Consider the following 15,731-nt stretch of genomic DNA (forward strand, 5'->3'; position numbering starts at 1 on the left):
GTAATTAAATACCATTGCATGGCGAAAATATGTTGTTTGCACTTTAGAGACTGTGTAAGGGCCCGGGAAGCCAATCCCACCGGGTTTCTACTCCCAGGCTCCACCAGCCCCTCCCTAGTCTGGCTGGAATAGTCCAGGTCATGGAGAAGGGGGTTGGGGGACCTGGGAAGAGAGGAAGGGGGGTGAGGAGAGAAATGGTCCTGGTGGCGCCTGCTCACTCAGTAGAGCATGTTTCTAATTATCCTCGGCACCCCCACTTCTGCTCCCTGACCCTAACTCTCCCCAGCCCCTAGGGCCTCAGACATAGAGGGGACAGATCACTCTGACAGTGAAGATCTAATTAGACTCTTGGCTGGCTAAAGTGGTGTCCACTCCCCTATGGGTATGCGCAAAGGTCTGCCCCATTGTCTCTCTTCCACTTATTGTTCTCATTAACTCTCTCCTCCCCCATGAATATGCTTCCTCCCCATTGACCCTCTCCCCTGACTCACAAACCACCCCTTTCCTCCCCTCTTCCCTAAGACAACCCCAGGACCCAACAACTGACCTAACAGTCGCAGCTGCCTGCCTGCCTCCCACATCATCTTGACTTTCTCCTTCTGGGTCAGAGGTGACATTGCCATAGGGGTCTGGAATGCAGAGGGGTTTCTCTATCTGGGAATGTTTCAGGGTCATTTACAACACAGTCATATCCCCCCAGGAAGGGGGGCCAAGCAAGCACCCCAAGTCCTTCATGCCTCATAACATTCCTGGAGCAGCTTGGTATAGTTGAATCTGGCCCAGAGGGCAGAGGAGTTGGGACAAGCAGCCTTTTCCTGGAAGGAGCTGAAGTGATTGCAGTAGCTGGAACCTAGGGGCCTTCGTAGGAGGAGGGGCCAGGAAGTTTGGCCAACTCTCCAGAGATGCCCCAGCCTGAATCCAATACTGGAGTCAGTCCAAGTCTCCCCTTCTTACTCCCTACTCCTACCCTGCTGGCTTGCCAGTGGAAAACCCAGCCCCCAACCCTCAGCGACAGCAGGGCTTGATCTCCACTAATGAGCTGGGAAATGGAAACCAAATGCCTGAAGTAGATTGGCACCAATGGGCTAAGGGATCCTGGTGGGGTGCCTCCCACCCGCCTGCTCCAAGCCACAGTGGAGAGGATTAACATTTCTGGGGAGGCAGAGCAGAGCACTCAAGGACTTCAGTTATAAATTTGTCTGGGTAAGTCCCAACAGGACACAAGAGTTTAGTCCTTGCCACCTCCTCCCTTCCACCTCTGCCAGACATGCTGATGCCCTGTGGCTACGAGAGTGACCCTCCAAGGGGATTTGGAGGCCATGGCTGGGCAGGGAGGGGGTGGGGCTAGGTGCAAACTAGACCGGCAATTCCTCTCTGGAGCCTGGTTCTCCCCACTGTGACACTGCCCAGGACAGTGTACTTCCTCTAGCCTGGGAGTGGTAGAGGGTGTCCACATTGACACAGAGCTGCTTTTATTTCTTCTTTTTGGACACCTAGGACCTGACTCCCAGATCATGGAGGCAAGCACTGGCGGCGGGGCGGGGGGGGGGGGGGGGGGGGAGGGTGGCGCAGGGGGCAGTGTTCCCGTGGGATGTGTAATTCTGTCTCCCAGAGTGCATATCCTCTATTCTTTGGTGCTTAGGCTCCCCACAAATCCTGCAATGGGGACACCTAATGAGTGAAGGCCACTCATTCATAGCGGGGAGGGAAGTACATACATATTCTGTGAATTTCTCCATTCCCTTCCACCTCACATCACATACATTCACAGATTCACACAGCCCACAAATTAGACACACCCCTCAAATTAGCGTCTCCTCTACACACACCCACACCCGGTACACATGCGTTCACATCTCACCTTGTATATTCTCTTCGTATATTCCAAAGTATCACTTTGCTATATTGATACACATGCACATACACTCAAACCCACACCCACAAAACAGACATACCACAAATATGCAGATATAACAAAGGCACATCCCAGGCCATATATGCAGCTACTTCCCAAGCAGATCCAGCTTTTTTTGGAGGCCCAGGAGAGGAAAAGGACCTCTTAGTAACCACTACCAACAGTACCAGGGTAGAGCATTGGAAGGGGGGCTGGAGATAAAAGGGGAATTTAAAGAGATACTCTCTCCACATTTATTTGGTCTAAGGACCTAAAACTTAATTGTCAGCCTGCACCTACCTCAGCCCAAGAAGTAGGGGGCTCCATGAAGGGGGGTTAGGGGGCCAAGGTCACTTTGTTCTTTAATCTCCTACTGCAGGCAGTGGCTTGTGGTGTCTCAGGGAGACCAGATGGCTATGGGATACTGTCACTGAGGCAGAGCTAGAGAGATGAGGATGGCAGGCCCGAATTTAAGATGCAGATAGCACAGGGGCAAACTCATCAGGAGCCAGTGAGTTAAAAGGCCTGGGTGTGCCTCTGGAACTGGGGAAGGGCTAGGAATCCAGAAGGCAACCCAACAGGAGGGAACCCCCACCCCAGAGTGCAGAAGACTTGGTGCACAGAGTCCTCAGGCTGCCTGTGACCTCCTGAGAAGGGGCCCCCACCCAGATCAGTGTACACACACACAGAGCACAGGGATGGGGGAGAGGGGCAGTGGGAGATGACCAGAAATCCAGTCATACCACATGGGCACAAATTCGGGGCTTGGCACCAAGAGCCCACAGCCTGCTGAGCTCAAGAGAGCAAAATCAAAGATGCCCCTACTCTCAACCTCTCAGAACCAAATCTCGACACAACTACCCCATTAAGGAATCTAGGCAGCCAGAGCTGTGGAATGTATTGGAGTTTACCCCCTTTCCCCAACTTCAGGGAAGTGCCTCCCCCACTAAATTAAAACATCAAATCCAGATGCACATCCAATCTGCCTGATGCCCTAGGACATACCCCAGCTTCACACACCACATGATCCCAGAAATAGCTCTGGCCCAGCAGGGCTGTCCTTGCTTGCCTTCCTTCCAGAAGCCATTATTTGCCCACCAGGAATCTGAACACAGACAGCATGACTTTGGGGATAAGGAAGCTTCCTAGGAAGAGGCTGCAGGGAAGAGGTGGGTGAATTGGTTGACGCTTTGCAGTCCTCTTACCATATAGGACAGGTCTGGGGACCACACTATGACCCCCCTTCCCACCCCTGGTGCATCCCTCTCTCTAATTATAAATAAATCAACCAAACACAATTCTCTAGATTTTTGTTTTGTTTTGTTAAAAAAAAAAAAAAAAAAAGACAAGACATCATGGCCAACTGGTAGGTCCCTAAGTCTCCTTCCATCCAGTCAAGCCAGAAATGCCTGGAGGGCAGGGAGGTATGGGGAGGGAGGCAAAGCCACAGGCGGTGAGCCACTGGAAGGATGGAGTCATCCTGGTGACTTTGTGACTGTGACCACAAACAGGGGAGGAAGTAGGACCCCAGGCAAGTCCTTCACCCCCCAGCATGTGTGTCTTCTGTTCCATCAGGCCCATGTAGTCCCATTGTGCATTCTTTCCTCCCACCCTGACTATTCAGAGATGGGCCCCACCTCCCCAGCCTGCTGTCCTGTATGACTTCTTCCGACCTTCTTCCCTCCTCCACAGCAGGGTCTGGGCGGCCAGGCAAACAAGCAGGTGGCACACCATACCCAAAGGTGGGTTTGTCTCTATAGGTCCTTCCCCTTAGAGGGGCCTGGGGAAGAGAGGAAAGGGAGCCTGGCAGGCTTGACCTTTGAGAGTGGGCCTGGGACTCCTGACCATTGAATCATCTGCCACCCCACACTTTCCCTACAGCCTCCACCCTCTGACTAAATTGAGGGGAAGGACGATGCTACAAGGTACAAAAGTCAAGGTACATGTCTACTTTCTTTCTCTGATTCTGGAAATGGGACTTCTCTTCCCCCATAAGCTTGTGCTCAGTTTACAGGAAATGGCCCCACATGCCCAAATCAAACAAAGTCAAAACAAGAGCCCCAAGGGCTAAAAATCTAGAGCTGGCATGTAGTATGTGGTCAATAAATGTTTTTAGATGGCTGAATGAATGAATCCAGGATCAATTTGGAGACATACCAGGGCTCCCCATTGCCACTCTCAGACCTCTCAGACTATCTAAGCCCAAAGACACCCCTAGGCTTTGGCTCACCCCAAGGGCACACCCACACATACACACATACACACAAACACACACACATATACACATACATACAAACACACACACAGGAAGGGAAACTTCTGGGCCAGAGACAGAGCCAGGACTCAGACCCAGGCTCCAGGTCAGCTCTGTAGCCTCTAGGGGATGGGGGTGGCAGGGGGCACTGAGCCCCCTGCCTCCTGGCAGGGCTCACTCGCGGAAGCTGTCAGCCAACTGGTGGCAGTCCAGCTCCCCTTTTGGCTCCAGGCCCCCCGGAAGCTTCACTCCTGTCTTCCGGTCCACACACCAGCACTTGCCGCGCTGCCCATCTAAGGCCGGGTGACACTGCCAAGACAAGGGTGTGAGAGGTCAGTTCCCAGGCAGCCTGCCCCAATCCCAGCCTGGCCCAAATCAGACAGTTGATCCAAGATGGCCTCTGAGGGCAGAGGCTCTTTCACAAGCACAGACCATCTGAGCTCATGGAGTAGAGAGATCTTGGCCAAGAAGTGAAGGTTGTCTCAGAGGTCAGCACTGGTCTAGGGATAAAGGGCTCAAGTGTCAGAACTTTCAGTGGGATAAAAATCGGGGGAAGAAAACACATAGAACTGTACAACACAAAGAGTGAACCCTAATATAAATTATGGACCAAATATTAGTTCCTTAATTTGTGGTAGCATCTGTACCATACTAAACCAAGATGTTAACAGGGAAAACTGGGGGTGAGGGAGTAGATGGGAACCCTGTACTTTCTGCTCAATTTTTCTGTAACCTAAAACTGCTCTAGAAAATAAAATCTATTAATTTTTTTAATGAGGGGGGAAAAGTTTTTAAAAATTCGGCAAGGATGGGGCGCCTGGGTGGCTCAGTCGGCTGAGCATCCAACTCTTGGTTTCGTCTCAGGTCATGATCTCAGGGTTTTGAGATGGAGCCCCGTGTGGGGCTCCCACTCAGCAGGGAGTCTACTTGAGATTCTCTCTCTCTCTCTCTCTCTCCTTGTCGCTCTGCCTCTCCCCCTGCGCTTGCTCACACACTCTCTCTCTCTCTCTCTAATAAATAAATAAAATCTTCTAAAAAATGGGACAAGGATAAAATTGGTGTTGGGATAAAGCTTGCGGGTAGGTTTGGCACTGGTTTGAGGGGCCCTTTCTGGTCATAGGCGATGAGTGCAATGCACTCATTACATACCACCCCATAACCTCCTCATGTCATCCTGGGATTTGCCAACCTGAGGGCAGCCCTTCTCCTCCTATCTAGGCCTCTGTTGGCCAAGTAGCAGCCCACTTTGTGGATCTATCTATAGAGCACGGAGTGGGAGAATGTATGTGTCTATGCCCACAAAGAGCTGGAGAAAGACCCAGGCCAGGACTCCCCAGGCCACACCCAGCATAAGGCTCTGCCCAGATATGCCACCCTTCCAAGTAAGCCCACCCCTCATAGATCAGAGATGGGGCTGAGGTGGGCCAACCTTGCTGAACATCCTAGCCTCCTGGGGGCTTATGAGAGGAACCCATGTTCCAAGGGCATGAGGGAGTATGGAGGTTCCTGCATTCATGTTTTCTCTCCTGCCCCCCTGCTTCCAACCAAAGCTCCCATTCCCAGCTGTCAGATCTGGCTTCACCTCCATCCTGGCTGTACCCCAGGTGGTTTGGTTACTCAGCTTGGGGGAAGGGGCAGGCTGAGTTTCCTCCTTAACCCTTCATGACTGAGCCCCTCCATCCCCAAATGAAACCTGAGACATTCTATGGCAAAGGAGAACTACTCATAGGACAGAGTACAGTACAGGGAATGAAAGAGTGCTGGGAGGTAGAGGTTGGCAGGAGTGCTAAGTGGTGAATCCAGACGTGATGGAAATAGCCCTGGATGGGGAGGCAGGACAGCTGATCTGCCATTAACTCACTCTGTGACTTTGGGCCTCAGTTTCCTCATCTCCAAAATGAGTGTGGTGGGGAAAATAAGCTGAGGCTCTAAGACTGGGGGAGGATCCAAGGGGTTAGGTTTGGGTGGGAAGGTCCCCCCCTTCCCGAGATCTCCATCCTGCACCATCTTGTGGAGAGACCAGGAAAGCCCCAAGAGCTGAGGCCAGGACAGAGCCAGCAGGGATGAAGACCCACCTGCTTCGGGTGGAAGTTGCCATTTCGGTCGCAGTTGGGGATGGGGATGATGTAGAAGTCCTCGTGGGTGCGGCTCTGTGAGGCGGCCAGCCGCTCCAGGGCCCGGTGCAACTCACTCTGGCAGGAGCCCTGGGGCTGGAGGAAGGGAAAATGAAACTGCTTAGCAGAAGGGAGAGAGGCAGGAATACCCCAAAGCTGGGGGTCAGATCAGGACTCAAGGCCCAGAAAGGAGGCTCAAGGCCCAGAGGCTGGGCAGGGCCCAGTGGGTTCAGGGGACCCTGGTGGACAGAGCAGAAGGATACTGAACAGAGGATTCTGAGCCAAAGATCTTCTAAAAAGGAAGGGTGTGAATGGAAGGGACCTTGTGGGGGAAAGGGGTTGTGGAAATCTATGGAGATGGTTGGGAAGGGAATGATTTCTGAGCGGGAGGGATAGCTGACATCATACAATTAACAACTTGGTAAGAAGACCCAGGCCAGGATCCATCAGAACCATCCAACAGAAAGGACTTAGCCAGACCCTGGGGCAGGGTCTCCAGGCCCCCTGCTGTGGCCAGCGTTAACCCCTTAGTTACTGAAAAAGTCTGCATGGAGAATCCAAGAGAAGAGCTAAGAAACGCCAGGCGCCAGGCGGCTTGGGGCAACCACTATTTACAAACCAATACAGAAGTATTTCAGTACTTAACAATTACTTCAACTGCATCTATATATATATATAAAACTGATGAACAGGGAAAGGAAAGGAATTCAAGGAAAGGAATGAGGATTCTCTGGGTCCTGATGATGCATACTGGGTGCCTCTTGCACACAGTAGGCATCCAGTGAATGTTTGCTGAATAAACATAGTCCAGATCTAGTGGTGGGTGGCGGTGCACATGTGCATTTGTAAGTCAGAGGTCCTCACCACAGGCCGAGCTTCCTCCCGGGGCACCCCGATGACTTTCATCTTGCCCCCGCTGGTGCTGCGGTCTCGAATTTTGGCGAAGTGCTTCTGCAGGCACCTACGGTCATGGGCACTGCAGGGACTGAAGCTGTTGTTGGGGTGGTCACCCTCATCCTTGTCTGCAGTCAGGCCGAGATGGGGAGAGGTCAGCACCGGGAAAGGACAGGGCAGCACACCAACCCAGCCTCCCACCTTGCTTTCTTCTTGGAGATTCTCCAGCCTGGCTCTGGGAAAGAATAGGGGACCTTGGGGTTGGGGTGGGGGAGAATAAAAGCAACACCCTCGTCTCCTCCCCACTCTCCTGGGATTTCCTCAGGAGACTATTCCTCTTAAAGTCCTTGACTTGTCCCTCACCCCACCCAGTCCAGCCCTCAGATGAGTCACCAGCTGCAGCTGCACAGACAGCAGGAGGGTCCCCTGGGCCCTGCAGGGAGGTCTAAGGCAGGCAGGGGCCTCCCCACCAGATTTCACACACACCCCCATTCAGCTCCTGCTACCATCCCCCACTCCATCTGCTCTCTCTTCCTGTCTCCTTTCCTGCTCTTTCAGCATCTGGCTGAGCCAACCAGGGGATCCTCAGATCTGTTGGCTCTGCTACCCTTTCCCACAAGGCCAAAATCAGAATTTTCATGAGTGTTGAGAAATCTGGCCCAAAAGGCTCTCCCCATTGGCTGAACAGGAGAGAAGAAGCGGGAGTAGGTGTGTATGCCTACATGTGAAAGTGTGAGTCCGTGTGTGTGTGTGACACACAATGTGTGGCCGCAGGACCAAAAACACCCTCACATCTCCCTTCAGTTCACCCCACCCCCACATCTCCCATCCTTGGACTTTAGATGCCATCCGAAGTCCATGTCTATTGCCCAGAGCCAGGGCACTGGGGATGTGGAGATGCGGGCGGTGAGGCTGGACCTGCACACTCTCCCTGGGATCCCCTGAAGACTCTATCTGAACTCGAAAATAACCCAACCCAGAAGTCCCAGAATCATAACCACTACTCCAACCTCCAGGCAGCCAAAACCGGAATTCAGGGCTGAGCTGGAGAAAGAGGTTGCAGATCAGAGTCACCTCTAAAATGCGTGGGCTTGGCAGCTCGCTGCATTCCAGATGTTGGCAGCCAGACAGAAGGTTACATCTGGTTTGCGTCAGGATTTTTTTTCCTGAGGAGTTAGCAGGTTCCTCCATGCATGGCAGCAGTCCCAGAGCTGCCTCTGGGTCAAATGGTATTTTTCCGTCTAGCCAAATTTAGTTGGGGGGTTAGTTCTCTTTTTATTCTCCTAGTTCTGGTGGTGTAGGGGGAAGCAAGTAGATAAAGGGAAACCAGGCAAGGAGGAATCTAGACTTTCAGAAAGTCTTTGTCAAGATTCCATACCAAAGGTTATTTATAAAATTGAGTCACCAAGGATGGGAAGGTTTTTGTCATGGGTGGAGGGCGGGTTTAGAAAGAAGAATCAAAGGTAAGGAATAAATGGAGCAGATAGATATAATCTATCCTTCTGCATATTTAACATCCCAAGAAGGACAGTCTGGAGGGGACTCCAGTCTCAGAGACAACATCAAGTTCTTAAGGGTCAATCAAGGAGAATCCACTATAGCAAGACTTCCCAGTGACGTGGGCAGCAAAAGATGAGGGTAAATTTCAGAAGACCAGGATTGTCAAGGGGGCCATAAAAAGATGGACCCCAAACCCTCAGTCAGAACCAGAGAAAAAATCTGGGACCCAGGCTCTTCCCTGAAGACCCTCCCAAGGAAACTTTCTGGCCAAAAGGCCCAGACTCACCAGTGATCCCTACCCCTGCATCCACCTTGCACAAAAGCATAGACTTTTGGAAGAGGGCACAATGTTTCAGGGGTGTAGGCTGGAGGTGGATAATGGAGAGGAAAAGGAAATGGAAGACCTAAAAGAATTAGAGCCAAATCTTAAAACCACAGAGGCTGACTGAGACATGAACAAAAGTCCACCATTTTACCCGGAAAAGGCTGGAAGGGATCAAAAGGACTCATTTGCCACAGTCCATGATGCTAATTTGAGGGGTACCCTTGGAACCTGGAAAAGGTTTTGGTCTTTCCTTTGAGTTTGCTTTCTTTTCATGGCCATAAAGGGAAGCACTACTTTGTGCAGTGACACTTGTTTCTCTTGGTAAGCAGGCAGAATGTTCCCAGGTTCGAGAAATAAGCAAGAGTTTCTTAACAAATGGAGGTTGAGAGCCTCCCATCCTGGAAGTATGGCGCATCAGGGTGGTAAAGACCTCAAGAACCTAGAGAGATCTAGAGCAGAAATGTAACTGCAACGAGGCTTTCCAATGTTGAGTTTCTACGAGTTGAAGTTCACAAATGATTAACTGTTGGGGGGTTATTAATGGATATATGGAATATTTATCCCTTAACTTAGGAGGCATTATTAAGGAGGACAATGTAGGGGGCACCCGGGTGGCTCAGTTGGTTGAGCAGTTGAGCATCTGGCTCTTGGTTTTGGCTCAGGTCATGATCTCGGGGTTGTGAGATCAAGCCCCGAGTAGGGGTAGGACTCGGTGGCACTCAGCCCATAGTATGCTTGGGGTTTTCTCTCTCTCCCTCTCCCTCTGCCCCTCCCCCAGTTTGCGCCCACTCTCACTCTCTCTCTCGTAAATAAATAAATAAAATCTTAAAAAAGGGCGCGGGGAGGACAACTGGGTCCACTCACTGGAACCTGGAGCTGCATGGGCCATAGGGCAAGGTTGGAAGCATAGCTGATGCTCTTGTGTGGGTAAGGCCCCATGTCACACCAAGGGGATTATCTGGGGAAAGTTAAGCAGGCAGTGTGTCTGGCCTCCCCCTCCTTGTTTCCCCACTTTTTTGTTGTTGCTAGGCAAGTTTCCTTTTTTATTTTTTGAAGAACTGAAGAATCCTACAAGCCTCCAAAACACACATACTTGAGTCCAGATACTCATCAATGCCATACTTGGACCCTTCTCGCCCAAAGCCAGACTGTTTCACCCCACCAAAAGGGCACTCCACAGAGGAAATCAATCCTTCATTAACACCAAGCATGCCAACTTCCAGCTGTTCTGCCACTCTCCAGATCTGGTCCCAGTCTGTCCCTACCTTGTGTCTAAGCTTAGAGAAGAATACACCAGATAGAGAGAGTAGCTGCTTACTTACTCTCATAGGGACATAGGTACACAGAGTATATCCATATCTGCCCACTCAGACACAGACAGGCCAGGACTCAAGAACCACAAACATATACAAACAATCACGTGTCCAGGCACACACTGGTCCACACATGCACACCCACATGCACTCAGGCACTCTGACCCTGCCCTGAGCAGAGACACAGACCCGGGACAGGGCACTCTGCCTGCCCCATAGCTTGTTGACTTTCCATTTAATCTGTAACTTTTCCTTGCCCAGCCTTGCTTAACAGGCAGCCTGAGGATCCACCCCACGATCCACCCCTAGACACTGGGTTTGGGAGGGTGAGGGTTGTAGCCTTGGGCCTCTGAAAAACGTTAACCTTCCCCTCTCCAAAGCTGGCTAAATACTTACTACTTCCCTGCTTACTCAGTACCTGGTACTGCTCACTCAGGTGAGGCCCTCTGGAAAGACCCCAATCCCTGTGGGTCCATCCCCCCAGAGTCAGACCTGACCTCCAAAAGGCTTATTTAGGGGGTGGGACTTCCAAGGTAGGCCAGGTCATCTCTTCTAGCCCCTGCTTGGAGCTAGGCCAACAACGTGCAACCACAGCGCAAACCTTGGTCTTTGTTCTAGCAACCAAGGGTAAGGCACCCAGAGAGAGAAAAGACTTCACAGCTTTGACACCACTGGCTGAAAAGTTCATGGTCAAAGCTAGAGGATTTCCTCTTTCTGGCAGCCTGATTTCAACCCCATGATTCCTCCTCAACTCCAGGCCCGGTCCCCTTCAAGACACCCAGGGTGAGGCTGTGAGGTGGGTGGGCCCAGCCACCCAGACACAGGCATTTCAGCTCATCCCTGTACCCTGCAAGAAAGGCTTTTCTTTCTTCCCCTGGACTCAGCCTAGAGAAACCAAGATCACCCACGAAAGGTATCCAGCCCTTTCTTCGAGGTCTGGCTCACAGGGCATCCCCCTCACCATTGTGCCATGCTGCCCTCCTCAGACTGAAGTAAAGCTGGCCGGTCCTTCCCATGTTTACAGCAGCAAAAAGCACCAAGTTCCTCCTTACCCCTCTCAACTCCTCTGAATGTCCCCCCTACTTTGCTCAATTGCCCTACTGTCCCTCAAAGTCCCAGCATCAGAGGAGAATTTAAGTTTCAACCGAAATCTTCTCAGCTTCTTCTTCAGCACCATCTTCATCATGGCTCTAACTGATGGAGCTCTTACTCCATGCCAGACACCCCAAGCCTGTGAGGCAGGTCCCATTGTCATCTCCATTTCACAGATGAGGAAATGCAGTAGACTGGTTGGAGGGGAAGAAAGACAGACTTATCCCTGCAGCTCCTATGTCTTTAAATGGAAAAGACTCCTGATACCCGAGGCACCAATAATTCTGGCTTTGCCAATACTAAAGAAAAAATGTTAAGCAGCCATGCTCCTCCCCCTACCTCCCCCAAGGCACAGAATTTCTGGGAAGGCCCTGTTCCCATGACACGACTGGATTCCCAGTACTGAAGTAGGGGGGACAATATTTGCTGCGTTGACTAAAAATTAACCCAGGCTGTCTCTTCCCTAACCCTGTCCCAGAGAGACCCAAGAGCACAGTTTAGGAGCTCCCCAGTCCAAACACTGACCTTCCCACTGTCCACTCCCCCAGATTCCATGAGTCAAGGGTCAGTCCACTGATGCAGAATTGTGGACTTCTGACGCACATGTCCCACGCCACCCCCACCTCTGGGGGCCTGAGCAGTGTTAATCCACAACCTTCTCTGGCTCAGAAAGCTGGGACAGGAGGGCTATAGGGAGCTTAGGGGGCAGAGGCTTAAGATGGAAGGAGGAAACCCGCTCCCGGGGCAAAGAGTAGACCGCTGGACATAGCAGGCCAAGGGAAGGGGGGCATGCCAAGTTGTTGTCCTCCCCCAGTCATCTGCTGAAGCCTAGCTCCAAGAGGAAAAGGCAGAAAGAGGAGCCTTGATACCCTCTGCCAAACTATTCCCAAGGCAAGAGGGTCCAAGCCTTGGGACCTAGGAGGAACAGTGGCCTATTGACAGTGAAAGGCTAGAGAGAATAGCGGGGATATTGTCTTGTCTCACCAGAGACCCTGCAGGGCTGTTGCACAACGCTAGGGGGCACCTCTCACATGGGGCAGGGGGTGCTTCTGTGATAACTAGGAGGTGAGAAGGCATGGACACAGCTTGCAGAGTAGGCACCTAGTTTCCCCAGGGTTCTCCAGGCTTGCCCTTTCCCTCTCCAGATCTTTGCATACCCTGCATGGGTGGAGGCCAGGCAAGGAGGGAGGAGGCGGATGTTAGAGACCTGGACCCTGTAATCCCAAGGGGACATAAAGGCCAATTTGCAGGATGTCCACAGGATAATCACAAACTTCATACCATTTCCCCCAAAGCCCCTAGGGGATTAGATTTTCCTCCACTATTGGATGGGGTACTCCTACCCAGCCAGGGAGGAAGGGGTGCTCAAGACCCTCTGAGGGCTCTTCTGCCCCGAATTCAAGTCAGTGAGAGAGAAGGTTAGCACCTATTCTAATCTGGTGCCAGATACATACGCACTGTACAGTGGAGGATGGAGACATGAAGGGAAAGAGGTCCCATTATACTCAGGGAGCCCAAGGGCTCAGCCCTCACTCCCAGTCTGGTCTGGTACCAGTACCCCTCCTCTCCCACTGGCACCAGCATCTGTGCCCCAGGATCAGTGCTTCACTCCCTCAGGACCCTCCCCCCACCCTCCTGCTTCCCAGATGTGCTGGGTGCCAGGCTGGCATTTCTCCTAGAATGTTTTCTGCTGACCTATCTCCCACTGCCTAGGGACAGGAAGGGCAGAGAGGCCTGAGGCCCAGACCCCTGGGGTCCACCTCCTTCCTGTTTTCCCTGCATCCTGCTTTCCTCCGCTAACAAGCTGCAGAAGATTGAGGAAGTGGAACGGTCTGGGACCCAGGGCAGGAAGCTTGGGGCCGGAGTCCCAGCATCCGGACTGCAACAATGGAAGCTTCAGGCACCAGGAAAAGAGACAGACACAGACAGAGGCACAGGGAGAGGAAAACAGAGTCAGAGAGGGAACAAGAAACAGGCAGAGATACAGAAAAGCAGAGAGAGAGATTGCCAAAGTAACAGAGAAAGACAGGAACAAAGACAGAAAGAGAAACAGTGACAGAGACACGGAGAGAAAGAGCAACAGAAAGGTGCTGAGGAGAAAGTGAGAGAAACAGGACAACAGAAAGGGAACAAGATAGAGAAAGAGAAACTGGTAACAGGCAGAAGACATTGAGGAAAGGAGAACTCAGGAATGTTGGTAGTGAAACTAGAGATTGAGAGACGTAGCAGGAAATAACAAAAGAGTAAGAAAGAACGAAAGACTGAGAAAGATTATAAGGAGAAACTGAGAGGTTCACTGAAAAATGGAAAAAGAGAAAGTGTAAGGGCCTTCTAAACCTCTCCCTCTCCCTCTCTCCCCGCTCTTGCTCTCCCCCTCCCCCTCTCCCTCTCTCTCTCCTTTCTCTACTCCCTATTCCACACCGTTAGGTTTCTACAGCTCTGGGCTGGGAGCCAAGACTTGCTTCTGTTCTGCCACCTCAGATGACACCTGCCAGGAGACAGGAGCAGGGTGCCTATACCAGTGCAGGATGAGGTGCCCAGGCCTGGCAGAGAGACCTCTGTCTTCCCAATACCTCTCAAACAGCAAGGTGAGCTGCCTGGGGGGGCTTTGGGGAGGGGCAACTCTGATGCCCCCCACCACCAAAGCCCCTCTAATTTGCGTGTCCCACTCAACCCTACCTCAATGTCAAAAGGCCAAGCCCTGGCTTCTTAGACCCCAGGGGTTTCACGTGTGGCCAGGATGAGAGAAGTTCCAGGATCAGGAACAGAAAGCCACCACCACTGCAATCTCCATCCTCTAGTTATCTGGCCCCAGGCCGCTCACTTGCAGGCTGCTGGCTGGACCAGGTCAGGTTATGCTCCACTCTTGCACCAGCAGCCAGGACTACCATTGAGACCTCTCTTCCCAAACAGACACCCTTGGGAGGTTTGAGATGGAGGGCTGGGACAGAGTCTTCCTTGCTGGTGGCAACAGGCTGCTAGGGATTCAACAGCAGTTTCCTTGGGTGAGCCTGTCCCATGCCAGTCCAGTCCTGCCAGGTACCTGCCTCCTCGTTAACTCACAGATTTCCAAAAGCTTTCCAGGCCAGCCTGAATGGGGAAGGGGCTTCTAGGAGGGGAGAACACCAGGTAGGGCATGCAAGGACAGGGGCACCTTACCAGAGGGCTGCAGGCTTTCCTGGATGGCCTCGATCTCCGCCAGCTCCATGCACACGCCTTGCCCGTGCATCAGCGTGTGCAGCGGCTTCTCCACCCCCCGGGGCGGGTAGCAGCGCAAGCCGGAGCCGCAGCGAGGGGTATACACCCCGCAGGGCATCCCTTTGCCCAGGGCACAAGTGGCGCAACAGCCGCAGCCCGGCTCCCGCACCAGCTCCTCGCAGCCCACGGGGGGGCGGCAGCGCGCCAGCTTCTCCTCCGAGCAGGGCGGGCAGTGGATGGCTTCGTCGCCCAGGCTCGGCCCGGGCCCGGCGGCCAGCAGCAGCGCGGCCACGAGGCAGAGGGGCGGCATGACCGAGCTAGGACGGGGCGAACGCGCGCGCACACTGGCAGCGGGGACACACGGCGACAGCGCCCAGGCGCGCCTGGAGGACCCGACCCGGAGGGCGCTGGGAGACGGGGCAGCCCCGCGGGCGGACAGGGACGGAGCCAGGGAAGTTAGCAAGCGGGCTGGAGGGGAGCGAGCCTGGCCGCCGAGGCGCTGCGCCGCATCCTCGGCCCGGCCCAGGCGGCGGGCGGCGGGGTTGGGGGGGGCAGGGGGCTGAGCGGCTGCCCGGGACCGGCTCCCCTGGACTTTATACCGGCCCCTGGCCACACCCCCAGCGCCTTCCCAGAGGTGGGGGAGCGGGGGCGCCGGAGGGGGGGGAGGGGGAGGCGGCCGTTAGGGGGAGGGGGCGCTGTCCTGAGTCGCCGCCGCCGCCGCCGCCGCAGCTACAACATCTGAAAGTCCTTTTCTGCCGCAGAAGGAAGCGGAGCAGTTTGGAAGCCGTGGCAGGCGCCGAGAGCGCCTCTGAACCGGAGCCTGGGAGGGGAGAGAAAGAAGAGGAGACGCCAAGGGGCTGCTCTTTGGCCCCCTCCCTCGACCTTGGAGGATTCCTCCCCTACCCCGCCGAGGCGGCTGCAGCCCCACCCCACCCCCCACCCTCCAAGAACACGACCATCTAGCCCGGACTCCCGACTCCGTGGATTCAGTCTCCTGGGCCAGAGTCCTTTCCACCCCACCCTAGTGCTTCCAGTCCCAGCCACTGGAGACCAAGTCGGGTGAAGTGGGAAAAAGGAAGCAAGCACCCAACGAGAGACCCAGAAGGGCCTGATGGCCCTAAGAAGTTAGTAGGCTCTCTTCCACTCG

General features: G+C 53.5%; 1 protein-coding gene across 1 annotated transcript; it reads right to left on the reverse strand.

The window, feature by feature from the left end:
- Window positions 1-3,192: 3,192 nt before the first annotated feature.
- IGFBP4 (insulin like growth factor binding protein 4) lies at window positions 3,193-15,124 on the reverse strand. Its single transcript, XM_028089948.2, has 4 exons — window positions 14,546-15,124; window positions 7,127-7,284; window positions 6,224-6,358; window positions 3,193-4,457 (listed from the first exon to the last, which is right to left on the reverse strand). The coding sequence occupies exons 1-4, from the start codon at window positions 14,892-14,894 to the stop codon at window positions 4,323-4,325; spliced, it is 777 nt and encodes a 258-aa protein (XP_027945749.1). The 5' UTR covers window positions 14,895-15,124; the 3' UTR covers window positions 3,193-4,322.
- Between the last annotated feature and the right edge of the window lie 607 nt (window positions 15,125-15,731).

This window comes from Eumetopias jubatus, unplaced genomic scaffold, assembly GCF_037043125.1.
Source record: "Eumetopias jubatus isolate StellerSeaLion01/CBP00866 unplaced genomic scaffold, mEumJub1_p1.0 scaffold_10, whole genome shotgun sequence".
In the NCBI taxonomy this organism is placed as follows: domain Eukaryota; kingdom Metazoa; phylum Chordata; class Mammalia; order Carnivora; family Otariidae; genus Eumetopias; species Eumetopias jubatus.